Below are 27,919 nucleotides of genomic sequence, written 5' to 3' on the forward strand. Positions count from 1 at the left end.
CAGCCAGTCCGCCTCTCATCCATCAGAACGCAGACAACTTCCTGCTCCACCAATTCCCAGCAATATCCATCCTATTGACCAACTGGTTTCATCCCTTACTGAGTCTTAAACAGTAGTATAGCACAATGACCGAGATAGAAATACACAAAGTGCTTCGTTTCTGTGTTTGTCAGCCATGGCCCTTCCCCGCTGACGAGGGTAGAACGTAATAAAATGGCGCTTACCGTGTGTCACAAAACTGCCGAAATTACGGCCCACGATACAGTGCCAGGTTGGACCCTTGCGATCATCAAACTAAAATTGCGGTCAGCACCGAGGCTGGGAGTGTTGGAGCACGGATTAGCACAAAGGCTAGCGCACCGTCTTCTTGATATACTTGGCGATGTCCTGCAGCCTTATGTTAGCACATTGAGCTGCGGTTGTTGTGACGGAAGAGAGCGGCACGAACCTTCTCGACGGTAAACTTAGCCATAGCATCCTGAGCTAGAATAGTCATCACCGTCAGCCAACAGAGGGCTCGTAGTTGAGAGAAGAGGAGCTGTCAAACTACACATACCCACTTCGATGGCCTCCGTCTGCATTTCTTCCGTCTAAATGGAACAACGTTAATACTGATCGTCTCCAAGGCGTCTAGCAGAGTACTATAATTGGGCCATCATACCATGTCGGCCGACTTAATCTGGGCTGTAGCCGTTGCAGAGCAGTTAGTATACGTCTGTGTCTGATAAATGGTCGTGTGGCCCTTGCCATACTCCTAGCCTCTCCCCCTCTCTCTCGACTCACCCTCCAGCTTCTCGCGCGCCGGCGGGGGCGGCGTTTCTGTCTTTGCTTCAACAGCCATTGTCATTGGCTTCGATGCAACTCGAAAGAATCGGAAAATAGAAAATGTAGTCGGAGGTGCTGTAGCAGTAGAAGGGGCACATAGTCAGCTTATCAGTCTCCTAAATGCCAATGCTACCTCCACAATCAAGCGCCTCTCTTAGACCGTCCGCAGTGGAGAGGAATGCCACCACAGAACGAACGGACAGGAAGCGGGCCGGAAGCTCAGCGTCTAAACGCAAGTTTTGTTTCGCGCATCATCCGGCACCGTTGTGCAGAAAGAAAATTCGGCCGATGAAGTGAGCAGATGGTCTTACCGTGTCTCTTGCCGTCGGCGTTGTGAAGGTGGGAAGCCCCAAAAGTTGCAGAGCGATACGCAAGATCGTGCTTTTGTCGGAGAGGACAAAAAGGGTGAATGCGCGTGATTTCTCCGAGGCTGTCTACGATGGCAAGGGCGGACGACAACAAACATGGGGGTAGGAGGCGTTGCTTAGCGCACCGTCCATGTCATGTTAGAGCGATTTGGGTTGCCAGCAACCCACGTTTTTCCGGGTAAGGCTCCAATGGTGGTTTTTCCGGGCCCACCTAAATCTCGATAAGATAGACGGTTTTTCTTAGTAGAAAAAAAATCTCGGCAGCAGCATCTCCCTCCATTTTCCCACCTTCTACTCCCAACTTCTACCTTTCGGGAAGTACCATCTTGTTCCCCAAGATGCCTTCAGCCATGCCAATCAGCTTGGCTGGTCCGAAGGTGCTGGAAGAGGCCTCTGCGGATGCAGCGGAGGAGTCTTCCCGCATCTTCGTGAAGAATTTGCCGCCAAATATCACCGAAGAAAGCCTTCGCAAGCACTTCTCTTCCGGCGGCCGTCACATCACCGATGTCAAGCTCATCACCCGGCGCCGGATAGCCTTCCTGGGCTACCGCACGGCGGAGGAGGCCAAGTCTGCTGTTCGATACTTTAATCGGTCGTACATCCGCATGTCCAAGCTGTTCGTCGAGGTGGCCAAACCCATCGGCGATCTATCGCTACCGGGAGCAAGTAGCCTGAAGCGCCCGTACGAAGGGCAAGAGGCAGCTCAGGAGGATCCACAGAAAGTGGCGGAGGAAGATCAATCAAAGAGAAGGAAGCTTGACGAGGCCGATCCCAAGCTTCGCGAGTTTCTTGAGGTGATGAAGCCACAGCATGGCCGAGGCATAAGCAGCACGGCAGATGTCTTTGCAGCAATGGGTGATAGTCAGACGGCACAGTTGGAAAACAATGCCGCAGAGGCCGCTGCAGCGGCCGCTCTAGCTGCTGCTGAAGGAGAGAGCGATGACGAGTATAATTTGTTGCCAGCACAGCAAGCTAAGAAGAGGAAGGAGGCTCTTGACGACGACCCAGACACTGTTGAGACAGAGCCGAAAGCGAAGGACGCCACTAAAGTAGTCATTAGCGCAACTGCTATAGACGAAGTCGTCAAGAATGCCACGGACAGTTCCAGCTCAAGAGTGTCGCAACAGGAGGCACAGCAACGAGAGCAGCAACAAAAACAAAAACAAGCAATCGCGTCCGCGTCGGATGACGAGTGGCTTCGGTCTCGCACAAATCGGCTTTTGGACTTGCTTGATCCCAGCGAGCTAGAGCCGCCAATCATACCAAGTATTCCGCCACCACCAGCACAGGCAGTGGCAAAAGCACAAACCAGTCTACGGGTTGAGGCCCAGGATGACGAGGTCCACGAAGAGATCGACGAAGAGGAGAAACCGGATGATAGCACGACACCCATCGAAAGCAAAATGGATGTTGTGGTCGAGGTGGCACCTGCATCACAAGAGCCACTCCTGCCAGAAGATCAAATTCGCGAAACATCCCGTCTGTTTATCAGAAACTTGCCATATGATGCCACCGAAGCACACATCTGGAAGTACTTCGAAACCTTTGGCCCCGTGAAAGAGGTATGTAGTATTTCGTAACTGGGTCGCCTGCATTCCTCCTCAGCCTTTCAATGATGAACCCCAGATAGGGACATCTTACGTCTATTGACATGTGATGAGAACCTTGGGCCAAGAATTTTAGTAGATTTTTGTTGTCTGAACGAAAGCGAGGAGCATCCTTTTTCAAAAGAATGCAGTTTGATTTGCTCATCTTATTACTCGGCAACGATACACATTCCAGCCTGTTAACGCTTGTTCGTGTCGCTTCCCGCTTCTAGGTGAATCTTCCAGTGACCAACGCTGGTGCAAACAAGGGATTTGCAATGGTGCTTTTTGCCACCGCGGCATCGGCGCTGGCAGCATTCCAGAATGGCGACGGCAAGACTTTCCAGGGTCGCATCCTTCATGTACTTCCAGCCAAGGCAAAGAAGTCAGCCACAGATGTGGCTATGGACGAGTTTGCCATTTCCCAGATGCCGTTGAAGAAGCAGAAACTACTGCGGAAGAAACAGGAGGCAGCAACCAGCACGTTTTCGTGGAATGCTCTCTTCATGAGCCAAGACGCAGTGAATGCGGCAGTGGCGGAACGCCTGGGCGTGTCCAAGTCAGAGATGCTAGACCCGACCTCGTCTGGCGAAGCTGTCAGACAGGCGGTTCGGCAAACGTCGATAATCGAGGAGACCAGGAGCTACTTCGCCGCCAATGGTGTCGATCTGGACATGTTCAAGCCGCATACCAAGCGGGGAGACAGGTGCATTCTGGTCAAGAATTTTGCTTATGGCACATCGTCGCAAGAGATCCGTAGCATGTTTGAGGAGTTCGGACCTGTGGTTCGCGTGCTCATGCCTACGGGCGGCACCATTGCGATTGTGCAGTTTGCGCAGGCAGCTCACGGCCGACTGGCATACTCACGGTTGGCTTACCGGCGAGTCAACGACACGGTGCTCATGCTGGAAAAGTGCCCGGAGAACCTATTTGGGGACAGCACGCACGGCCAGACTCTACAAGACACTGAAGTCGGTGCTAACGACCAGAAGGCCAAAACAAAACGCCCCAAGGTGACAGCCAGTGAACTTCTTGGCGAACAGGTCGAGACAGAAGACGTCGACGATGCAGCAGACACGGAAGCTACCACCAGCTCGCTGTTTGTGCGGAACCTCAACTTCACAACAACAACTGAGCAGCTGGCAGGGGCCTTTTCGAGTCTGGCAGGCTTTGTGTCTGCCCGGGTAAACAGCAAGCCGAACACCAAAAAGCCGGGCGAGACGCTAAGCATGGGCTACGGCTTTGTAGAGTTCCGGACCAAAGCAACAGCAGCAGCAGCCGGCAAAGCGATGGACGGCTTCATCCTGCACGGCCACACGCTGACGGTGCAAGCCGCGCATCGCGGCCAGCAAGACGCAGCAGCCGAGCGGCGGGAGTCGGACCGGAAGAGAAAGCAGGCGGCCAACGGGGGTAGCAAGCTGATCATCAAGAACTTGCCGTTCGAGGCGACGCCAAAGGACGTCCGCACACTGTTGAGCACATATGGACAAGTCAAGGCGGTTCGGCTGCCGCGCAAGGTTGGCAACGGAACGCGCGGTTATGCGTTTGCCGAGTTTCTCACAGCGAGCGAGGCTGCACACGCAATGGATGCGCTGCGCGATACGCATCTGCTCGGACGGCGGCTGGTGCTGCAGTACGCCGAGGCAGAGGCTTTGGATCCGGAGGAGGAGCTGGCCAAGATGCGCAAGAAAGTCGGCTCGCAGATGAACACAGTGGCGCTGCAGCAATTGACGACCGGACGCAGACAGCGGACGAAGGTGCATATAGGCGAAGAAGGGGCCGAGGAGGGCATGTGAGTCTGGACTGGGCAAGTTGGAAGGGCGAAGTCCAAGGCGAAGAAAGGGAGCTCAACACAGGAATGAAGTTATATGAGACGATAGGGAAAACAGGCGTGCCCGGAGGCACCCCAGGGCTATATGGGATATTATGGACTGTCTTATTGCATAGGAAGGAGTCGCCATTATTGGAGCGTGGAGGAATTGATTTACTAGGGCTCAGGTCGAGAAGTTATCCCGTTCCCTTGACTCGTCGATGCATGTGTGAGAAATGTCTTGTGGGGTGCAGTGTGTGAGAAGAAGGGACGGGAATAGACGCGCACTGACACGCCTTCGCATGGCCGTTTTGCTGCTGCAGAGTGGAGCCTGCGAAGCCAGGGAGGACGGCCGGCCAAATCGAGAAGGAGCGCGTGTCGCTGCGGAGAACAGGGGGTGGCCGTGATAGGCCGGCGCGACCGGCAAAGCGTGACGAGAGGGATGGCCAGAGGAAGGAGCGCTGAACTGCCCCATTCGGAGGTTTCCTCATGCAAGGCAAAAGTGCTTGCAGCTGTAGCGCAGCTGGGCAGATCTGACCTGCCTGTCATCGGCTGTGATGCAGAAACAACATTCTACACTTTGTCCTCCCTTGACGAGTACGAGATGCGGCGGCGATTTGCTCACACAACTGCAGCTTGCTACTGCTCGCAAAGCTCACCAAACGCACAAAGCTGCCGGTTTTCATGGACGGCTCGTGCCTGGACACTGTTATGCGGATCTGTTTATGTTGGCTCGCCATTTGCTGCCTTGTCGTCTGCATTCCGACCGCAGTCCAACTGACCGGCCGGCATGCACTAGACGGCAGATCAAGAGAGAAAAAGTGGCTCCGGTGACGCCGGACCTGGTGGAGAAGCAGGCCAAGGGCCCAGGGAAAGGGATGCCGTGCGCGCTTGCGCATCCGAGCCTTGTGGATGTGTTGGGTTGCAGGGCTCTCCGGCTGCTGGCGACGACGAAATCTCCTTGCGTGCCAGTCGGCAGACCTGGAGGGTGGCAACTCGAGCCTGAAGAATGCGGTCTTGTTTCGATCAGGCGCGCACATCATCAGCCAGTCTGTCGGCAGCGGGAGCACTGGTCGATCATGACAGGGTCACATTCACGGGACTGGACAGGTCCTGGCTTGCTCGGGTACCTGGTTCGTCTACCCGAACCTAGGATCCGTTTGGACAACGGCATGCTGTTGCCTCTGATGTTGCCTCTCCTGCTTCTCTTTCCCGTCTTTTCGCCTCTCGCCTTTGGCCTGCACCAGACAAGCGTCTCCCTACGTCATCATGCGTCCACGGAAGTCTCTTGCAGAAGTCTGCAATCGCCCTCTCCTCTCGATGAACCCCCCTCTTCTCTCCCTTCCTCCCTCTGCTCAACCCCTCCAGGCCCCTCCACCTCCAGATGACCGGCGCCCTTTTTCCCTTCCTAATGAGGCCACCCCCTCGCCAAGGAGAGTGTGGAACGGGACTGGCCATAGCCAGGACACTCGCATGCCAGTCGAGTCAGCAAGAAGAAATCCCTGCCCATCCATAGCCTGTTCTTACCTATACCCACCGCTGGAAGTACCTCATCATCAGACGACCTCTGATGGAGATGGGCATCCACTTGCACTTCCCCTTTGCTCATTTACTCCAACCTGTTGTAGCCTCTTGTCTCTCATACGCCGAAGAGGAACGGAATGCTCGCGAGGAATGAGGCCAGGCCACATCTACGCGTTGGCATCTAGAGGCAAGCGTCCCTCATAAGAAGGCTCTCCCTCCTGCTTCTGCCCGTCCGGTTTGTTGGCATGCCTGATAGCCAGCTTAGTTCTCTAGTTTCCTGGACTCCATTCATTCTTTATCATACACTCACTGCTCCCGTCTCTCCCTCATTGTCTTTACATTTCTCCTTCTTCTCTCACTAGTCATTCTTCATTCTTTCAGAAGACTCTACACACTCTCTGCAGCCAGGATCACCAATTAGTCCCAGCTGTCCATTCCAGGTCTCTTTCTCTACGTGCCCTGCGGTGCTTTATTCTACTGAATTCGCCGTGTACTCTCCTTTGGCTGCAAGCATCGACAGCATACTTTGCTGCCCTGGTGGAATCGGCTTCGGTGGTTCTCGTTTCACCAAAATCATTAGCAATGGAGGTTGTCTGCCCTGTGCTGCCTTCGCAGCATCGTCTCCCGCTTCAGGAGGCTACTGGCAATGTGCAGTCTCATGCCAGCAACAACAGCAACAACACTCTTGCCTACTGCTCTCCTGTCACTGCCTCACACTCTTCACCAGCTTCCACCTCTTCATTGCCATCCAGCGCACTTCCTTTAGTGTCCTGCACACAGGTGTCATCAGTAGCAGCATCTTCCATCCCATCTGCTCCCATCCTACCTACCCAGTCTCTCGATATTTCTCAGCACAACAACGTCTACACCTACCACAGCCAACATACGCAGCCTACTTTCTACCCTGAGGCGCTCATCAAGCAACTCCCTTCTCAGCAATACACCCAGCACTCCGCTCATAAGTATCAACAGCAGCAGCAACAACAACAGCTGCTCTCCAGACGCCACTCTATTCATCATGGCAGTCTTGCCCTGGGTGGCGGCTTTCCTGGCGGCAGCGTCATCAGCTCCAGCAATGGTCTTGGCCCTGCAATCCCGAACGCGAATGCCAACGTCAACCCGATCTACCTGTCTCCGCAATTCCAGGCCTACCGCAAGAAGCAGACGGAGAAGGACGACAAGACAGAGCAGATCTGGCCGGATGTGCTCGAAGATGCGTTTCTTGATGGTAAGCATCTTCAGTCAGCGAAGTTGTCTGAATTACCTACTGACAGTCTTCACAGCCCTTCTGTTGATACCCCAGATGGGTCGCAAGAAGTACGCAATGCGCGGACAGCTGCACGGCCGCAACATGCTCATCAGCGAGTACCTCTGGGTGGCTTACTGCCTGTCTCTGCCGGCTGGCGTCAAGCCCGACAGCAAGATGGCCCGTGGCCGCAAGCAGGTGTCCAGCCACATCCAGGTGCTCAAGAACTTCTTCATCCACCATCGGTGCTACCACTTCTTCTTTCCCAGCAAGGAGAAGAAGGAGGACACGCGCAAGGACCTGCTTGAGAAGGAGTCCTTCAAGGACAACCGGGTGCTGCGTGCTCTGTTTGATGGACGTCTGCCCGAGGAGCGGCCCAACTACGAATACTTTGGTCAGCTGTTGGCGTCGGACGGACTTGTGGCCATTCGGCCAAGCCTCTGCTGGATCCTGGTGTCATCCGCGGCTGTGCGCTATGAAAGTGACGGTCCCCATCGCGGCGAAGCCACCAAGCCCGATGGCTTGCCACTGGATGGGCGCGTGTACCCCCACCTGCACCTCAACAACAAGCGTGAGGAGTGGCCAGAGCGTGGCAAGATCATCCGCGGAACGCTTCTGCAGGAGTACACGCGTGCTCTGAGCCAGAAGGAGGCCAGCTCGGTGCGCGATATCTCGCAGGACTGGAAAGACCGATTCCCCGGTCAGATGTGCGAGGCGCTGGACCAGGTTGTGCGCGAGGATCTGCGAGACATTCTTCATTTCCATGTCACGCTCGACGTACAGGAGCCAGACCGGTTCCCGGAGGGATCGGAACTGAACAGCCTGGTTGAGGTGACGATTGAGCAGGCGTACCTGCAGAACCACCGGTGGAAGTCGGTGACCCGGCTGGCACGGCCAAGCGAGCTGGTGCCAGGCCGGCCGGACGACGAGGAGACTGGCAGCAGCGCCAACCAGGTACCGGTGTCTGTGATCACGCGTGACATTGGCAACCAGTACATGCACCGACCAGGATGCCACGGCGTGGGCAACGGCGGACACTGTGACTGCTTCCAGAGTGCCCGCATGCGGCGGCAGCAGTTGGCTGTGCCCTTTCCGGCCCCTGAGTGGGCAACGATGCTCAGCATGCTCACGGCATACCGCAGACACCCTCTTGAAGAGGATGGTGGTGAGGCGGCCGGTGTGTACGCCTCGCGTGCCAGCTCCAAGAAGAGCAGTGGGAAGCGGTCGTCTTACGGATCGACAGCGACGTCGGCGTCCACTTCGACCCGCCGCCGCGAGTCGGACAGATTCACCGAGGTGGGTGATGACGTCGGTGACGATAGCTTCACATCGGCCTCGTCGGCCGATAGTACCGGCAGCAACGGGACTCCGACCCAGATGGACCTCGTGCGCAACATTGCGATGCTGCAGGAGCTCTGGTCATGTGACCCATCGTCACCTTCTTCCACGCCTAGCGAGGACGGCTCGTCGGCCCCGACTTGGGTTCGCCGGGCAGTGATTCTGTGGACGTTCGAGACGGTCTACAGCGTCAACGAGCGCAAGATGGAGGTGGTCAAGATGCCGGCTGGCACAGGTTGGCGTTTCCTGACGACGATCGACCCGGCCTCAGAGTATCACCAGCGCCAGGCTCTCGTGATGCCGGGAAGCAAGGGCATGGACGGGCATCGGGAACAACAGCAGCATCACCAGCAACACCAGCAACACCAGAACCACCAGAACCACCAGAACCACCAGCATCACCAGCATCACCAGCAGGTGCCATCGCCGCCGCATTCGAGCACGCCGCAGCCGTACCCGATGTCGTACCAGACGCGTCGGGACAGCGACATGTCGCCTCATCCCGGCTACCACCAACACCTGACGGCAGCCATGAGCGAGCACCTCAGCAGCAGCTGGGACCCGAACGGCAATGCAGGCGACTACCGCCAACTCTCGCCACCAGAGTCGTACCAGGTGCCGGGTCCCCTCGGACTGCTCGACACGACGTATGGGGCCGGCCTAGCCACACCGCCACCGACGGCCAGCCTGCCTTCACCGTATGCGACCACGATTGACAACCAGCACCAGCACCAGCAGCACCAGCACCAGCACCAGCAGCACCAGCACCAGCACCAGCAGCACCAGCAGCACCAGCACCAGCAGCACCAGCACCAGCAACGCCAACATCAGGCGGCCGTGCACGCCTACAACCAACACCAGCAGTCCTTCCCGGGCCAGCTCGGCTTTCTGTCGGCTCCTTCACCGGCTGACACGGAGAGCAGCCGAAGTCAGGCAGCCGCTGCTGGAGGACACACGCAGCCTGTGATCGACCCGTTTCTGGCGGCAGCGGCGGCGGCGGTGGATTCTGGCAGTAGTGGCAACGGCGGTAGCTCGCTGCCTGACTGGGACACGCACGATGTGGCACAAGCCTTTGGAGGCTGGCCGGTGACAACAGGTGGCAGCACAGCAGGCGGTGCCGGCCCGGTGACAGCCAGAGGACCCTCCAGCTGGCAACAGCAGCAGCACCAACAGCAGCAGCATCAACAGCAGAACCGCGGCCTGAAGCGTGGACGCTCAGACAGTCTGGACGATACGAGCGGGTATCCGGTGGCCAGCATGCCGAAGCTCAGCCATAATGGGTTCAGCAGCTGGCGGTGAGGATGGATGCAGAGGATATAATACCATTGTGCTTTTAGAGGGATTTTCTGTCGTTTGCTTTGCACCATTTGTCGTGGTGATACACCGGATCAGCGAGCTTGTTCTGTTTCTTTTTCTTCCTAGAGCTGATTGTTTAATTGTTGGTGTTGTTCGGTTCTGACTATGGATGATAATGCTCCTATTGTATAATTTGAAACGATGGCCATTGCTGGCCACGTCAGCTACAAGACTTGTGTGCGTCTGTGACTTTTATGCCTCCTTGCCGCGCCAAGTAAGGCAGATGAAATGGTGGTAGTATCTAGGAATTTAAGCTGTATCTGATGTCTTCGTTCGTCGCAAGTTGTCCGGGACACATCGTAGCGATGCCAAGATTTTCTTTCTGGAAATAAACAGCTTACGACGGTCACCCGTCCGGGTTGTGGCAGACACCCTTGTTGTTGGCTGGCGTCTACAACTGTCGACGACCCGAATGGACTATGTAAAAGCAGGGGTGAAACGCAGTCAACGAGAACAGCAAGAACATGGCTAATTTGCCAATTGCCATTCTCCATCATGCTTCTCCATCAGCTCCTCCCTCTTATAACGCCTCCGCCGTCTGGTTTCAGCCATTCGGCACCACAGGCGTGCAGCGTGCTCTTGCTGTCGGCCTCGTCGCCTTGATACGTTTGCCATTGGCCTGGCCAAGGAAAGGCGTCTTTCCATCCAATGGTTTGCAGTGGGGCCGTCCACTACGACACAAAATATAGTGGATCCCAGCCCTGTCGACCTCTGCCATTACACCAGATAGCCGCCTGTACTCCGTACTCTGTACTCCTTGCACTTCGTCGCTCTTCTGCTTCGTATTACAGCCGATCTGAAACGGCTGCCAGCATCGTCCTCTCGTCAAATGGCCCATCGTCCTGCGCCTAGCTCTGTAACCCTGGCCGGCCAGCCTGCTCTCTGCGAAGAGCTTGCCGGGTCATCCACTGGCTGCGAGCCGCCCGCGATGCGACTGCTACCTCGTTCACAAGACGCATGCCTTGGCCCCCAGCTCGTCATCGCCCACATGGCTGACACAGGCTTCCACTGGCTGGTGCCCATGTCAGGGCGGATTACACACCCCAGACAGGAGAAGTAAGGCAGCGGAAAGGCCACCTCCTGCAGAAGCCTGCGAACATGGAGATGTTTGGGCCGGCTATTGAGGAGATGCGCGCATGCAAGCCACATGGGCAGTTCTGCCGACATCCGTCCGCGGGTCATCACGATTGGCTGCCCGATCAGCCTTCTGGCCGCAGGCCTGGGCCTTCTGGTCTTGTGTCCTCGTCTGGGAGCGCGCGAGAGCTCAAAAGACGTCGCCTGCCGCTGCTGGGTAATCTTTGCCCGTTCTGGCTTCATCTCTTTGTCACTTTGGTATCGCCATATGTCACTGCACAAGGTCTCTGTCTCATTTCTGGCAGCCTTCCAGAAAGAGCCTCTTTGTTTTACTTTCATTTCTTGTTCAGTCCTTGTTCAGTCCTTGTTCGCTCCTTCCCTTTCGGTTTTCGTTGTTGCCTCTTTGTCTTTCGGACCGTTTGTTCGCAGCGCCGCCACCTGTTGGACAATACCTTTGCCACCAGAACAAGAAGGCATAAACAAACAACGCACAAAAAACAACTATTTTATTTCAGAGAACGAAGAAACAGTCTGTCCCAAATGGCTGGGTGACCGTTTTCTCTCTCACACGTCCCGCCTCTTTCGTTCTCACCACAGCAGGTCTGCCTGTCACAGCGCCGGTCGTCTGTCTTGTTCACCCTCTCTATAAAAACTCTGTCACTTCGCTTGCTTCTTCTACTCTGTCCAGACTACGATTTCCGACTCCTTCTTACTTACTTCAATATCAGCACAATCTCACAGTTTCAACCCAAATCAGCAATCTCCTTCCGCCCAAATACTCTCCAGAACACAACAAGCACACCCTCACCCGTTTTCCAGGCCATCTTCATCATGATAATCCCTTGTACTCGCCTCGGCCTTGCCGTCGCTCTTGGATCGCTCGCAATTCAGCCTATTTCAGCCCATTCCTGGGTCGAACAGCTCATGAGCATCGACTCAAACGGCACGATGGTCGGCAACCCGGGCTACATCCGTGGCTATGTCCCTCGCACGGTATCTGGCTTTAGCGACGACATGGACAACTATCTGCTCCCGCCAAATGGCCGCCCAGGCGGCAATATCCTCTATGCCAACGACTCGCTCTGTCACCCCAGCCAGTCCGTTGGCAACTACAGTACCGAATTCCCAATGCTCAGCGTTACCGCAGGCGGTTTCATCGCTCTCCGCTACCAGGAAAATGGCCATGTCACACTCCCTGATACCAACCCGACGAAGCCGCTAAACAGGGGCACCGTCTACATCTATGGCACTACGGAACCGTCCAGCGACGAGCTCTTCTCCAACGTCTTTGAAAAGTGGACGGCCGACGGCACTGGTGGTAACGGCCGTGGTCGCCTGCTGGCCACTCGCAATTTCGACGACGGCCAGTGCTACCAGGTCAACGGCCAGACCATCTCCGTGCAGCGACAGGCTCAGTTCAAAAAGACGGCGGAGAATCCGCAGGGAACTGATTTGTGGTGCCAAAATGACATCCAGCTGCCCGCCAACCTGACGTCCGGTACCAGCTACACCCTCTACTGGGTGTGGAGCTGGCCTACCATGAATATGGCTGGCTCGCCCACCGACACTCCCGGAACTGGCTTCAACATCACTACGCTGCAATACTACACGAGCTGTATGGACGTTTCTGTCGCAAGCGGACAGTCCACTGCTGCCGCCAGTGCTAAAGAAAAGGCTCCTGGGTTCTCCTCCTCCTTTGTTGAGGGCCAGGACCTAAACAGTGCAGCTGTGCTCTCTCAGCTCACTGTCGGCCCCTTCCAGGTGAACGGCATCGACACTAGCAGCAGCAGCAACAGCAGCAGCGGTACAGCTACTACACCAAGCATATCCACTACGGCAGCTGCAGGGGACAGCGGTAACGGCGCTGAAACCATCGCCGTCACCGTCACTCATACACAGGACCCTGTCTACATCACCGTGACTAAATACGCTAGTAGCTCATCGTCCAGCGATGTCCCGGTATCGACAAAAACCGTATACTCGACGATTACGCCAGGCCATCAGCAGACCAGCACCAGCACATCCCTTGCAGGGTCTACTACTACATCGACATCTTCCTTTGGCACAGCTGTCAGCACATCAAGCCAGGCGCCATCGGTGAAGCCGTTTCTCTCGCGCGCCGGGTGCAGAGAGTTCGGCGCCACTTTTGATTCCCTTTCTTCTTTTCCTATATTCTTTTCACGGGGGGTTACTAGTGCGTCTTTTTCTACCTGCGTGGTCGAGTCCGGACAGAAACAGTTACGGGGGCATGGATAAAACAAGGGAACGGAACTGGGGTGCATATGGCAAACGGATAGCGCCAAATTCGGCTATGGCAGTGAGGCAATGATATGGACGGGAGCCTGTAAGAAGAAGATGAGAAGATGAAGGCTCTGGCGTTTTTAAAGGTAGATATAAACACGCACCGAGGCGCGGGAAAACAGGGTTGACATGGCCCTCGAGCGGGATATACCAATAGGGATATTTGAGAATAATCATGTCAAAAGTGCACTTTATAAACCGTGAAGCATTATCACAATTGTCGTGATCTGAAAATGGCTATGAAAAATCGACGCAATGACCAATTTGAAACACCCGCATTCTACATCTCACCACATTCTGCCACCACGACATCTAGGTCCGGCATGTCCCGTCCGCGTGCACCTGTTCGCACGTGTTCCATCTTGTGAACCACGTCCATGCCGCTGGCCACCTTGCCGAAGACAGTGTGCTTATTGTCAAGGAAGGGTGTAGGTACCGTGGTGATGAAGAACTGGGAGCCGTTCGTGTTGGGCCCAGCGTTCTGTTGAAATGAGATTAGTTACTTTAGAACGATATGTAGTAAGATTAGGACATAGGTTAATAACCTACCGCCATAGATAGCAGCCCTGGCTGTTCATGCTTCAGCTCAAAGTTCTCGTCGGGGAACGCCTTCCCGCCATATATGCAAGTGGAGCCGGTGCCGTTTCCATTAAGGAAGTCCCCGCCTTGGCACATGAAATTCGGAATCTAAGTGGTGAGCCAAAGGGCAAGCAGAGACGAGGAGGAGGACAACATTGCTCTTACTATGCGGTGAAACTTGCTGCCCTTGTAGCCCCGAGGACGGCCCTGCGAATCAGTGTCCTCGCCTGTGCAGAAGCGGCGGAAGTTTTCTGTTGTCTTGGGGACAACATCTTGAAACAGCTCAAAAGTGATACGGCCGAGTGGTTCGCCTGGATAGGTTAGTCGGGCAAGACCATTTATTGTTGAGGCAGACCATGAGGACTTACCGCCAATAGTTATGTCAAAAAAGACACTATTGACATCTCATAAACCCACGGTCAGCAAGCTAGACAGATGGACACGCAACAAGAGACTCTCGTGTAGGTATGTGAATATTTGAATTTTCGGAGATCTTCCCGTGGCTAGGTCGCCACATGCTGTACATGGAGCGGGGATTGGAAACAGGTAACTGGGGGAAACTCACAGAGGATTCCCCGACTCGGGAAGCTGTGTTGGTGGCATATTTGTTTAACGCTCGACAGGACTGCTCGTCCCTTTTGGATATCAACGCGACACTCCATTTGATAGTTTGTACGGAGTACGGAGTACGCTGAACATACAATTTGTTATCTTATCGGAGGTTGCAGGGCTTCCACCAGCTTACTCATACATGCACGTGACATGAAGCGCGCTGGTTTTGGATTGTATCTTATCCAAGTACCGGGTATGTACTCTGTAATATCGGTAAGCATGATTTTCGCATGCAGAGCTTATGCGGTTTCTATATTTTCCGGGTCCAGGGGAGAAGGATGACAAGGATTTACAGAGCATCTGTTACAACGGAGTATGTATCTTACATTTTGGAAAACCCCAAATTGGATTACTCGTCTCGTAATTGCGCCACAGGATAGGCTATGTACTGTGCAGCTTGCAGCCTTCCCAAGCTATATTACGTTAAACTACAGCAGAGCGAAATTTGCTCGTAAGACAGTCCGGAGTAAGTCATATAATTTGCCTGGATAAAGTACGGAGTAGGCTAAATGGGAATAATCGTACCTTGTAAGTACATAGCTGCCCGATGAATGTAAGCGTTAACCAATCGTATTGGGCTTAGATGCAAGAAAGCTTGTTAACTATCCACCCGTACGGAGTACAGATTACTACTCCGTACATATAGTAGTATGATGTATAGCACCTTATTTTAAGACCGGACGACATGTGCGATAAGAGGGCGAGGATATGCTACGAGTACAGAGTACGGAGTACTGTTTGCAGAGTCGCAAGTTGTCAATGGGTATTGGCGGTAGACCCACAGTTTACAGGCTCATGTATCTTACTCGTAGGCTGGAGGCGGGGAATTTCCACACTAGCCGGAGTGGGCATGTTTAAGAGGCATCTGGCATCCTGCCATGGCTCTCTTCTTGGACTCGTAAGATACGCAAAATATCACTCCGTACTCTGTACGGAGTACAGCCCATAATGTACAGCGGCAGGCCCGGAGTTGAGGGCTTTTCTGCTTAGGCTGCGATAAGGACCGCCATCGCCGATTTTATACACTACGATGCATTTTACCCTGCAAATACACTGGGGAACAGACAAAACACAGACTGCAAACTTCGCAGGCTTGGAAGTTGACCCCGATGGATCTCGATTGGTATGGAGCCAGATACGGACTGGGGGAGCTTCCGGATGCATCCGCATCTTGAATAGGGAAAATAAAGGCGTCATACGATACTTTAGTGATGTGACAAAAGCAGGAGATTCGCGCCTCTGTACGGCACTCGTGAACAGGCCGCCCAACGTATCATATGTTTGCCGTACTTACGAGTAAGATACGTAGACAACTGCACTCGTAATGACGAGGTGTTGCAGCACACCTGCATCGGCTGATCTGAAAAGACCGTCTGAGGAGGGAAACGGAGTGCGGAGGATCATGTTTTCCCAGGCTGCTGAAAAGCGGGGTGGCCTGGATCTATGCTAGCTGTTGTGGGAAAGGCGCCCACGCATCCGTCAACATAGCATCCATCGTAGCTGAGGCTGTTTGACAATAAGGAAAAAAAAAATACGGAGCACGCTTGGCAAGGAAGCGGCTGCTTGGACGTGTAAAAAGAGGAGCCCATCTGTGCTCGGTAGCTGTAACAACTTGCAGGTTTCTGCGACGTGGAGAGTAGTCTACTGCGTAAGATCGCTTGCAGCACGATTACCTCCTCGAAAAGACCTGATTTTGGGTTTGTTGTGGCATCGTCGCTCATCTGCAGGCTGTCGCGACAAAATTACTCCGTACAGTATCGTGTCTGTCTACCGCGTCAACAACGGGCAGAAGCCCTGGAAAGGCCGGCAATTTCATGCATCAGGTTATCCACAGGTCTGCAGTCACCGCCAATTGAAAACAATTAAACAATGCCCGGTTTCCTGGCCGCTCCATCTGATCCATATTACCGGCCGTCGCACAGAGGTTATATGCGAGACACAACCCATTCGCGGTGGATCATGGAGACTCGCAGCAGAACAGATGGATGTGGCCTGGCTAGCGATTGTACAGAAGACTGCTGTGAGACAAGGCGTCAGAAAGAAGGATCTTCGAGTACTACGGAGTATGTACGATAGTGTGAGACGGTCCTTTTTCTCGTTCTCCGTACGCGTACGAGTACTCCGTAGATTCCACATTTACGAAATAGCGCAAACGTCGGCAAGAATCCACGACGTGGCTAATGGCAAATACTTAAGATACTATGTAGCGCCTTTCGGCGCGCGTGTGACTACTCGTATCTTACGAGTAAAGTACGAGTAGGTAAGGTAAGATACATACTGTATGGAGTACGGAAAATGTAAAATAAGATACTACGTACGGAGTATCTTACTTACTATTAGAACCTGTTGCAAGATAGGCAAGAACATAATATACGAATATATGTTGGGATCGCCGTAAACCCCGGAGCTCCCGTTTAGCCGCCCAGAGCAGCCAATACTCAAAATGTCTAACTGGTACGGAGTATCTTACAGCACTTTTAAAGCGATCCATTATACTATGTACGGAGTACTCCTAGGATTCTACGGACACCCACATCTTCTCCTTGTCTTCTCTTTGTTGTCATTAGAAGGCCCCGCCAATTACTGACATGTCCTGGTTAGTTCGTGTTCGATTCTCTGGAAATACGGAGTACATTCGAACACTCGAAACGGAGTCAGAAGGGGGGCGGAGCACTGCGATGCAACCAACCTAAATGCTAGCCTATTTACTGTATTCCAACAGGCTCGAAGCTCGAACCAATGAGACCAGACATCCGAATTTTGCGCCCAGAGCCTTCTTCCGCCGGCGCACGCTTCCCCCTTTCATCACGCTGACACCGAGTCAGAGTGCCATCTGCGGTGTCGAATATTCGTATTGCTTATTGCTTAATGTCACACGCCAAGCTGGGTGCGAATGATGTCCATCTAAATTCCCCTGCGTGAGTGTATTCATGAAAGGTTGCAGCGTCATAATCGCTGAGTACGAATGCCTGTGAATAAACGGCACACTATAAAAGTGCTTCAAGGAAGCCGCGTTCCAGCCGCCGTCATCCAACCCCTACATACGTAGCAGTGATGCACGTTACGGAGTATCAGCACCCAGGCCCAACAGTGGTTCCGCCAATCAGACAGGCTGTCCTCCGTAAGATATCTTACAAGTCCACACACACCGTTACGTATCTTAGCTTGGTCCTTAGCACATGCCCCCCTTGTTTCCTCTGACGCTGTGGTCCTGCAGGCCGTGTCGCTCACTCGGCACTAACGCCACATTTCCAGCCTCTTGCCTCCTTCTTGCCTCCCTCTTGCCTCTTTGAGCACAGAACAACCAATTGCCCTTTGTCTGGCCTAGCTAGCCAAGGGTTCCCCCTCCGTCCTTCCTCCGTTCTTCCCTCCCCCATTTGAGGCCTGCGCCGCCTGCTTTCCTGTTCGCATCCTTTGCTCAATTATCCCGCATTTCCAGAACAAAAGTTTCCCATTTCATACCTCCCTACGGAGTACTTTCACGCCATCGGTTTCTCTTGCCAAGCCGACACCCTACGGCAACCGCATTCCACAACACTCTTAAATTCCTTGTCGCAGATACGGGATGCGGGCGCCTTGAGTTTCAACTGTCGCTTTCTCACTTGCTCACTTCTTCCTCTCGGCCCTTTCGTAGCCGTCTTTTTTCTTCGCTTTTTTTGTATCCTTTCAGACTCTTCTTTCATGTCCCATCATCCCTCGTTATCCTCTTTTCTCACCCCAAGGCTGAATCTCCTGACGTAAAGTGGGCATCGGCACGACATCTCCTCATGCTCCTGTAACGCCTCCCGTTGCCCGTCGGAGTGGTCTCCTCGACTCTCAAGCCTCGTGTTCCCATTTGTCCGCCAGCATCCCAACTAGCCATCCGATTCGGCACCGTCCGGTCTCGAATGGACAATTGGTGAACTGGGGTGATTTCGTCCTCCTTGGCCTGTCCATCTTATATCCGCTCTGAGCAGCCTCTTTTCGGTGTCGATTATACCATCGATTAATCGGCGCAATGCATATTCTCAGCCAGATAACGGACAGCGCCGCACTTCTCGCTCGTCAAGCAGCCTCAGCTGCCACAACATCCTTAACAAGCGCAGCAGCTACCACAGCCACAGCAGCTGGCTCAACGTTCCCCACAGATACTGCTACAGCGGCGAATGCTACATCTACTGGCAGTAGCGGTGGCAACGGCGGCGGGGGTGGAAACTCGCCATTACTTTTCTTCGTGGCTCTTGGCTTTGGTGTTGTTTTCACAAACCTCTGGTGAGTAAGCGCTGAAAATTGAGACAGACCGTACTGTTGGCGGTATATACTGACCATGGTGCGCCTTATTTTCGTGTAGGATTATTGTCGGGGTGAAATATTGTTTCCGCTACAACGCCAGAGCCCGCCAGCTACGACAGGCTACCGAGAACGGCGAGCCGATAAATCTCGGAAACATGCCGCGTCAACATCGCCGCCGGCGAGAGAAGAAGTTAATGACCATTGATGAGGTCAATGAGAAATTTCCGATGATAAAGTACAAGAGCTGGGTGGCGACTAGGGCAAAACATGGCCTATCAACACTAGGCGGCATCGACGCCCCATCTCGCGCCAACAGTGTTCGCTCCGTGGACGGGGTCGTTGTCCAGCACAAGGAACGCGAGTCCTCCGACGAGCCGGAAGAAAGCAGAAAGCAAGATAAGGTTGCTTTCACTGCAGCGAAAACCTCTGCAGTCGACGACGACGCTCTGAAGCATACTGACACTGTTACCCCCATATCGCTCGACTCGCCGGTTCTGGAGGCGACATCATCAGTAGTCCTAGGTTCGCCGGCGCAGGCCGGCACCGTCTCTCACAGTGAGGAGGAAGCTGCTCACGCCGACGACCTTGTTCACGACCACGACCACCACAGCGATGATGAGGACGATGAGCACATCGATGCAGCCCTGCCGCCCGAGTGTATCGGCACTTCCGGCGATACCTGCGCCATCTGCATCGACACCCTGGAAAACGATGATGATGTCCGTGGTTTGACGTGTGGCCACGCCTTCCACGCCGTCTGTCTAGACCCTTGGTTGACAAGCCGCCGCGCGTGCTGCCCACTTTGCAAAGCGGACTATTACACGCCAAAGCCCCGCCCGTCGCCCCAGGACATTGCCGACGGCCAGGCCACTGGTATCATCACGGTTTCTATTGGAGGAAATGGCGAGGTCCGCCGTCACCGGATCAACCTGTCCTCTAGACCCGGCACCTCCTGGACGACTTTCTGGTCGGCGTCGGGCCGCGCGCGCCAACCCGAGGCTGACGCCAACCTCCAGGTGCTGGAGGTGGCTCCCTCGAGAGCATCTATGCCTGGAGAAAACGACAGACTCTCCAGACGCGGCTTTTTCGGCAGGAGACGGGCAGCGACTCAGTCGGGTTCGGGCGAGCAGTCGCCTGACAACCAGCGCCCCGAGTCGACGAGGTCTCGTAGAAGCTGGTTTGGTAATGCCCGTCCATCTTTTCCATCTATTCGGGATTTTACGAGGCGTCGGAGCGAGAACAACCGGTTGCAGGGCGCAGCGTCTGGAAACGCTGCTGCGGCTGTGGCTGAAGTGACACCGTCTCAACTGGAAGCCGGCGCTCAGAATGAGTCCAGATGATCTTTCTTGTCGAATGGAAGGGACATTTGACGCGAAATGAATAAATACGGATCATATCAAAGATAAAGTTGCATAGACGACAACATGAGCTTCTCCGTGATGCAATTTCCCATAAACCCCGCCCCATTGAACTCGAAAGTCTGTTACGCTTCGGTTGTTCGAAAATTATCCCACAGCTCACCTCTTTATATGAACGAGATGCTATCATCAAGAGCTTGGTATCGTCCCGGCTGACGACCCTGGGTGAAGACTTGAGGCAGGCTGATACGTTCAGCACTTGTACCCTTCTGTGTTGATACGTATTGTCATTTCTTTTATTGTTATCGAAGCACGGTTATCTTGCAATCGGTATTTGCTATCTGTTTTTCAGTGGTGGGTTTGCATAGCATGGAGGAATGAATGCTTTTCTTTTTTTGAGATGACAACTGGTACGGGGGAGTTATCGGGGTACCTCTTTTTATCGAGCAATGTTTCAGCTAGGAATTGAAGTGGTTGATTCCGGGTATCTGAAGCCACAAGTGGGTGATGTCTAGGAGAGTGGGCAATATTAAATGAATCAAACGGGTGATGTGAGATATGTACGAGTATTGCAGTCCATGTCTTGGATGTAGACTGACCATGGTCAGAGGTAGCTGCCTTTCTGGAACCGTCCGCCAAAGTCGCTGGCACGGCTAAGGAGGTCACGCCGCTGCTTGTGGTTGATCTGCACGCCCAGACTCATGTCCTTTTCGCGATCGAAGGCCCGGGCGCTTGGATCGTCCAGCTCCTCCTTTTTGCGCTTACTGGTAGACGGCGAGCCGTCGCGATGTCTATGGTGCCTGTCGTGCCTGTGGCGGTGCTTCTCGCTGTCTCTGTCACGATGCCTATCGCTCTCCCTGTCTCGGCCGTCGGATTGTCTGTCTCGTCTGCTGCTCTCCCTGTCGCGATGCCTATCGCTGTGATCGCTCTCTCTTTGTCGATGCCTGTCGCGCTTCTCGCTGTGCCTTTCCTCGTCTTTATCTCCTGTCCGCCTTCCATCCTTGATCGAGTCCTGGTGCGTCTCATACAGGCTGCGGCCGCGCGTGGCCTCGGTGTAGGCCATGATCTGGGCTTCGCGGGTGTCTGCCTTTCGGGAGGACGTAGAGGCCGAGCCGCCGCTGCGGGTGGTCTGGGTTTCCGGCCGCGGCCCTGCGCGTGTTGGATCGGGTGCCCGGCCCAGCACGGTGTCTGCCAACCGCCGCGATTTCTGCTCAATCGTCTCGGTCCACAGGCTGCCAATAGCCGAGGCCGCAGCGCCGCCGCCGACAGCACGGGCCTCTACGGCGTTGGCAGCGCGTCCGGTAGCAAACTTGCGGGCGCGGATCTTGGTTGGGTCGGCTGCGCGGGCGCCGACGTCGTCAGTAGGCGGAGCGAGCATCCAGTCGTCGCGCTGAGCCGGGGCGTCAGGGTCGGGGCCAGCCGGTGGCCGTGGGACCCCGTACAGCCGGGCGTCGTCGTCTTCCTGGGCGTCCTGTTCTTCGATGTAGGCGGCCATGGCCTCGCTGTGGCTGTCAGTTCCTGGCAAGGCGGGGCCGTAGTCCGAGTCTGAGTCTGAATCCGAGCCGGAGGCAGAGTCGGAGCCAGTCTTGGGTGCAGGTGATGAAGGCGGCAAGGTCGGGCCCATAGACGGTCCCATGCGTGGGCGGGCTGTCACAGACACAGGGAGGGCTTCCGGCAGGACTGGATCGACATGGATACCATCGCTGTCGTCGTCTAGAGCTATCTCCTCGTCGTTGGTCGGCTTAGCGATCTGTGGAGGGGATGCTCGCCGCACGCGACGGCTGGCCTCTCTGTCGCTGCCGTCACCATCGTGTTCATCTTCAGGCGTGCGCTTCCTCTTGGCGAGGTGCGGCGGCATCTCGGGGCCGATGTGGGACATTGTGTGCGTGATGAGTGAGGCTGTGTCGGCGGCCATACATAGTATCACATAGTGAGAGAATCCGTACTCCGTATCGTACATAAAATACAATGCAATAAGCTGCGGATCAATGACGGCCCGCTCTTGCCGCTACACTTAGCGATGCGACCGCAGAGAGCACGCAAACACTCCACTCTTGGCCAAACGGGGCCGCCCAGAAGGCAGGAAGCTACGACAGCTTCGGAAAGGCTGCTCGACAGAAACAGAAACAGCGAGTGTGCAGCGGAAATCAGACGAGGGCCATGCAGCCAAGCCAAACGTTCATTGCCACACACGCAGCCAGGACGCAATCGATTTCGCAATCAGCACCAGCCTCATCAGCGAACGGCATTTGACGCGACACGAGTCCTGTTCGATATCGAACATCGATTTCTGGGTTCTTTTTCCGATCGCTGGCTTGCCGTCCAGCCGTTGTACGATAATCTGCGCGCCTTTCAGCCTGTGCTCGCAACCGGCTTCATTTGCGCCTCTCCGGTGCGGCTCTCGACCGTCACTCTCGGTGTCGATACGGTCTTCTGGTCCAGCCCGGGGAATCTATCCCGGAGCACTGCTCGTCTTCTTCCCCTTCCTGTGGGCCCCCACCGAAGCTATGCGTTGTGTGTCCGAGTCCCGATGAGCTCTAGCCTGACGGAGAGGACAGAGAGGACGGAGAGGGCCGAGGATGGGCGTGACAGAGCTGCCATGGAGACAAGTGCAGACGAAGACGTGACCGACCTTTCGATGGCGGATGGCGAGAGCGTCGGATCTGGCCACGACGCTGATCAGACGAACAAGACGGACAATGCAGACGATGACGACGATAGCAAGACCATCCGGGGCGACGATGCTGCTCTCGACAGCCCTGATCTGGTCAGCATGGACGGGGGTTCCTCGCAGCCGCCGGCAGTGCTGGCGCCGAGCAACGGAACGACGCTGGGCAGCCGATATCGCGGCCTCGTCCAGGACCAGCAGCAGCAGGACACCATGTCCGAAGACGGCTCGGCCTTGGGCCTGCCCCGACGGCCGGGCAGCCCATCAGGGTCGGTGCTGTCGGTGTCAGAATCGACCACATCCACGGCCCAGCGCTCGGGCATCTCTTCTTTCGGCGGTAGCAGCATCTTTCCGTCGGGCAGCTCGACGCGATCCGGGTTCCGGGGCTCGAGCCCGTCGTTCCGACCATTTGACCGGCGGTTCCAGTCGCGTATCGCATCGCCCAGCGGCGGCAGCAGCAGCAGCCTGCTCCTCTCGCCGCGGCCATCGTCGCCCGCCCTCCTGGCCCTAAGCCACGCTTCGTCGCACAGCCGGCACACGTCTGCCGGCAGCCAATTCCACTTACTGGAGGCGTCTGGTAGCGGCACAGACGCGAATGTCTCGCCGCCGTGGGAGGTGGTCCGCTGGACCAAGCTGATCAAGCTGTCGGGCCAGGCTTTTTCCGAATCGGCGAAGCGCAGCTTTGGCTCGCCCACGTGCATGGCCATCTCGACGTGCATTGTGCTGGGCACGACGAAGGGGATACTCCTTCTGTTCGACTACAGCCAGAACCTCAAGATGATCATCGGGCCGGGAACACGAGCGGTCGAGGCAGGCGCCATCATATCTCTGGCCATATCGTCAGACCACACGACGGTGGCCGGAGGCCATGCAGACGGATCCATCTTCACGTGGGAGATCAGCCGGGCGTCGCGGCCGTTCCTGCACATTCCGCCGCTCCAAGGCAAGCAAGCAGAGCCGCAGCACCGGACGATGGATGGCCACCTGCACGGATTCGCGGTGACGCACCTGGGGTTCCTCGGCACACGGCGCACGGCGCTCGTATCGGCCGACGACCGTGGCATGGCCTTTGCCCACCTCGCGACGCGGGGAACCGGCTCTCTCGGGCGCACGGTCAAGACGAGCCGGATTCTGGGGCGCTATCCCGGGACGCAGCCGGCGGCGACGTCGACCAGGGCGATCAAGCCCAGCACGGTGCTGGCGTTTGCGCCGCTGCCACTGGGCAACGTGGACCGGGCAACAGACACGATGGGCCTGACGGCGATGCTGACGCCGTATCTGCTCGTGATCGTGTCGACGACGCCGGTGGCCAACACGCAGCACAAGTCGCCACGGCCCAAGGAGATCGCGCCGCACAGTGCGATGAGCGGCTGTCTGGCCTGGTTCCCGGCCGTGCGGTTGAAGGTGGCCGAGGCGCGAACGGGGTCGTCGATCTCGGCAGCGAAGCTGGTGTACTGCTGGTCGAACGTGCTGACGGTGCTGGACGTGGAGGAAGAGACGGCCGAGGACCAGAGCAAGCCGCCGAACCTGCACTGCCGGGCACGCAGCCGATGGAAGGGCGAGGAGGCGATCGTGGCGGTGCAGTGGCTGACACGGTCAGTGCTGGCGGTGCTGACGATCTCGCAGCGGCTGATCGTGCTGGAGGACCACAGCATGCGGGTGACGGAGGCGTTTGACCTGATGAGCCGGTTCATCTACCACGCCGACCTGTTCTCGCGGCAGATTCAAGGCGTGGTGGAGACGCTGGACGAGACGGACACGTCGATGCACGGGGTGGTGGCGGACGCTTTCTACATGAGCTTCAAGGCCTACAAGGGGCGGCTGTTCCTTCTGGGGTTCAGCGACGTGGCGATTGGGGCGCTGTCGAACTGGGCGGACCGGCTGATCGCGCTGATGGAGCACGGTGACTACGTGGGGGCGATCCAGCTGGCGACGGTGTTCTATACGGGCGACGCGGACAAGCTGACGATCGGGCTGCCAGAGGACACGGAGACGCGGCACGCGATGGTACGGGAGCGGCTGATGGAGATCATGGCGGCATCGCTGCGCCACGCATTTGGGCAGCGGCGGAAGAAGCGGTGGACGACGGGAACGGACGCAGAGGCGGACGCAGAGGATCGACAGCAGCTGCAGCAGCTGGCCGAGGCGTGCTTTACGGCGTGCAGCAGCGTGGGCGACCAGGACTTTGTGTTTGACGACATGTTCGACCGGTTCGAGGAAGCAGGCGTGGAGGGCGTCTTCCTGGAGACGCTGGAGCGGCACATCCTGGAGCAGACGTTGACGACGATCCCACCGACAGTGGTCAAGGCGATGGTGCGGCACTACGTGGGCAAGGGCCTAGAGGGCCGGCTGGAGGAGATGATCTGCAACATGGAGACGGCGACGCTAGACCTGGACCAGGTGACGACGCTGTGCCGGCAACACGGGCTATACGACGCGCTGATGTACGTGTGGAACCAGGCGCTGGGCGATTTCATCACGCCGCTGGTGGAGCTGCTATCGCTGCTGGTGCCGGACGGAGACGGAGGCGAGCTGGAGCAGGACATGCATGAGACGAACGCGGTCAAGATGTTTCCGTACCTGTCATACGTGCTGACAGGGCGGGTGTATCCGACGGGAACGGCGATGGACGAGCAGCGGCAGCAGCTGGCCAAGGCGGAGATCTACTGGTTCCTCTTCTCGGGCAAGAGCGTGGTGTGGCCGCGAGGCGGCAGCGGGCCGACGAGCTCAGTGTTCCGGACGCAGCCAAACATAGCGGCCGAGCCGTCGTTTCCGTACCTGCGGATGATTCTCCAGTTCGACGCGCCCAGTCTGCTGAGCGCGCTGAACGAGGCGTTTGAGGACCCCTTTCTCAACGACGTGCCCGAGAAGCAGCCGGTCAACGGGGCGGGTGAGCATCTGTCGGAAGAGCAGGCCTTTGGCCGGACGGTCAATCGACAGTACATTGTGACGATCTTGGCGGAGGTGATGCTGGGCAGCGCAGCTGACTTTGCGGCTACGGACACGATCTACCTGGACATGTTCATCGCGCGCAATCTGCCCAAGTATCCGCAGTATCTGTTGTTGCCGGAGTCGACGTTGATGCGGGTGCTCTCGGGCCTGTGCGGCTACCCGGGATCGGACCTGGCAGAGGACGCGCAACTGAGCGCGGAATATCTGCTGTCGGTGTACCACCCGCCGGAGATGGGGCAGCTGCTGCCGCAGTTCAAGGCGGCGGGGTTCTACCGGATCCTGAAGCGAACGTACCGAGCGGACCGGCAGTACAGCCGGCTGTTGCAGACGTACTTTGAGGACCCGGACGACCGGGTGGGCGTGTTTGCGTGCATCAGCGAGTGTCTGGCGGACAGCGACGGTGATCATAACAACAACAGCAACAGCAGCAGCCTTGTGCGGCGACAGGGCCAGGAGGTGCGCAGCGTGATGCGCGAGCATCTCCGGGAGCTGGTGGAGCTGGACGCGGCCGAGGCGGCAAGACGGCTGAACGAGCACGCGGCCGAGCTACACGGCGAGGCACTCGACGCAGCCTCGGACCGACACGAGCTGCAGTACGGCTATCTCAACGCGATTCTGGAGGGTGGGACGTCAGCGACCAAAGCAGGCGTCTCCAGCCTGATAGAGCGGTACGTGCGGCTGATGTGCGAGTTTGAGCCTGGTCACGTGTCGGAGTACGTCGGGACGATGCAGACAGCGGACCTTCGGCTGGACGAGCTGCTGCCGACGATGGAGCAGACGGGCGTGATCGACGCGGCCGTGGTGCTGATGGCGCGTGAGGGACAGGTGAAGGAAGCGATGGGACGACTGGTGCAGCAGCTGCACACGCTGGAGGCAGCAGTACAGGGAGTTTTGGGGGAGGAGGTGGAGGCAAGAAGCGAAAGCGATGGATCCAACGCGACGGTGATACAACAAGACGCGGCCGAAGACCTGATGCGGGCGTTGCAAAAGTACACACACGTGGGCATCTGGTTGTGTCAGAGCCAGACGAAGACGACACGGAAACAGGGCAGCTCACAGGCAGTCGACACGAAAGTGGACGATGACGAACGACACCTGTCGGCCGATGAAAGGCTGTGGCTGGACCTGATCGACACAACGGTGCAGATCACGCGCAACCTGTCGGGGAGAGTGGCGGCCGAAGGAGGCGACGAGGCCGAACAGAAGCTGGTAGGGCTTCTGCGGTCGCTGGTGCAGCACACGTTTACGGCGCTGTTGAAGACGGCGACTGCGAGCAGCAGCAGCAGCAGCAGCATGACCACCAATATTTCCTTCCTTCGGGTGCTCAAGGCATTTCTGACACGGGCAGCGGCGTCGTCGCCGAGCCTGGCGGACCTGCGAGCAGTGCTTGGGTCCATCTTTGCGGCGTACGCGTACGAAGAGGCGATTCTGCGGCTGTCGAACCGACTTTTGGAGCGCAGCCTTTTTGTGAGCGTGCACCGATCGGTGGAGCTGAGGCAGCGCGGGTGGCGTGCCCGGGGATCGGCCTGCGAGGCCTGTGGCCGTCGAGTCTGGGGGCCGGGCGTGACGAGCGGTGGCGGCGGCGTGGGCATCTACGAAGCCTGGGAGGCGAAGCAGGCGGCCGAGGCGCAGAAACGCAGCGAGCATAAGGGAGTGATGCTGGCGGGAGGAGGAAGAGGTGGTGGTGGTGGTGGTGGTGGAAGCGAACGAAACGACGGCAGCGACAGGGACCGAAAAGGCAAGGGCAAGCAGCTGACAGACGGCGACGGCGGACGTGGTAACGAAAAGCCGCTTTCGGGAGGACACAAGGGTCAGAGCCAACAGATGCAGCAGATGCAGCCTGACAGCCAGACCGACCAATCACAGCCTCCCGACGGCCGGACCGCACAGGCCGACCAAAACACACAGCCTCTCGGGCCGCTCGTGCTGTTCGCCTGCCGACACATTTACCACCAGGCCTGCTTGGACGCACTGCAGCCGACGGCACAGACCGGGCCGGACTACAGATGTCCCATTGACGGCTGAGTGTGGGTGTTGTATCGTTGTATTT

General features: G+C 56.5%; 7 protein-coding genes across 7 annotated transcripts; 5 read left to right on the forward strand and 2 right to left on the reverse strand.

The window, feature by feature from the left end:
• Window positions 1-1,543: 1,543 nt before the first annotated feature.
• Window positions 1,544-5,054, forward strand: CMQ_3818 (pre-rRNA processing protein; the record flags this gene model as incomplete). The annotated part of the gene is made up of 3 exons (XM_014319756.1): window positions 1,544-2,755; window positions 3,013-4,571; window positions 4,913-5,054. 3 exons carry the CDS (start codon window positions 1,544-1,546, stop codon window positions 5,052-5,054), a joined length of 2,913 nt encoding a protein of 970 aa, XP_014175231.1.
• A 1,641-nt stretch (window positions 5,055-6,695) lies between these two features.
• CMQ_4247 (transcription factor) lies at window positions 6,696-9,996 on the forward strand (the record flags this gene model as incomplete). Its single annotated transcript, XM_014320185.1, has 2 exons — window positions 6,696-7,341; window positions 7,397-9,996. 2 exons carry the CDS (start codon window positions 6,696-6,698, stop codon window positions 9,994-9,996), a joined length of 3,246 nt encoding a protein of 1,081 aa, XP_014175660.1.
• Window positions 9,997-12,051: 2,055 nt separating this feature from the next.
• Window positions 12,052-13,277, forward strand: CMQ_3369 (uncharacterized protein; the record flags this gene model as incomplete). Its single annotated transcript, XM_014319307.1, has 2 exons — window positions 12,052-13,005; window positions 13,065-13,277. The coding sequence occupies 2 exons, from the start codon at window positions 12,052-12,054 to the stop codon at window positions 13,275-13,277; spliced, it is 1,167 nt and encodes a 388-aa protein (XP_014174782.1).
• A 431-nt stretch (window positions 13,278-13,708) lies between these two features.
• On the reverse strand, window positions 13,709-14,610 carry CMQ_3721 (peptidyl-prolyl cis-trans isomerase; the record flags this gene model as incomplete). Its single annotated transcript, XM_014319659.1, has 5 exons — window positions 13,709-13,909; window positions 13,978-14,115; window positions 14,173-14,318; window positions 14,376-14,401; window positions 14,573-14,610. 5 exons carry the CDS (start codon window positions 14,608-14,610, stop codon window positions 13,709-13,711), a joined length of 549 nt encoding a protein of 182 aa, XP_014175134.1.
• A 4,006-nt stretch (window positions 14,611-18,616) lies between these two features.
• CMQ_3455 (ring finger domain protein) lies at window positions 18,617-20,231 on the forward strand (the record flags this gene model as incomplete). The annotated part of the gene is made up of 2 exons (XM_014319393.1): window positions 18,617-18,870; window positions 18,950-20,231. 2 exons carry the CDS (start codon window positions 18,617-18,619, stop codon window positions 20,229-20,231), a joined length of 1,536 nt encoding a protein of 511 aa, XP_014174868.1.
• A 622-nt stretch (window positions 20,232-20,853) lies between these two features.
• On the reverse strand, window positions 20,854-22,128 carry CMQ_4154 (uncharacterized protein; the record flags this gene model as incomplete). The annotated part of the gene is made up of 1 exon (XM_014320092.1): window positions 20,854-22,128. The coding sequence occupies one exon, from the start codon at window positions 22,126-22,128 to the stop codon at window positions 20,854-20,856; it is 1,275 nt and encodes a 424-aa protein (XP_014175567.1).
• Window positions 22,129-22,779: 651 nt separating this feature from the next.
• Window positions 22,780-27,894, forward strand: CMQ_3930 (golgi complex component; the record flags this gene model as incomplete). Its single annotated transcript, XM_014319868.1, has 1 exon — window positions 22,780-27,894. One exon carries the CDS (start codon window positions 22,780-22,782, stop codon window positions 27,892-27,894), a length of 5,115 nt encoding a protein of 1,704 aa, XP_014175343.1.
• Between the last annotated feature and the right edge of the window lie 25 nt (window positions 27,895-27,919).

Source organism: Grosmannia clavigera (assembly GCF_000143105.1).
Source record: "Grosmannia clavigera kw1407 unplaced genomic scaffold GCSC_113, whole genome shotgun sequence".
NCBI lineage: Eukaryota > Fungi > Ascomycota > Sordariomycetes > Ophiostomatales > Ophiostomataceae > Leptographium > Leptographium clavigerum.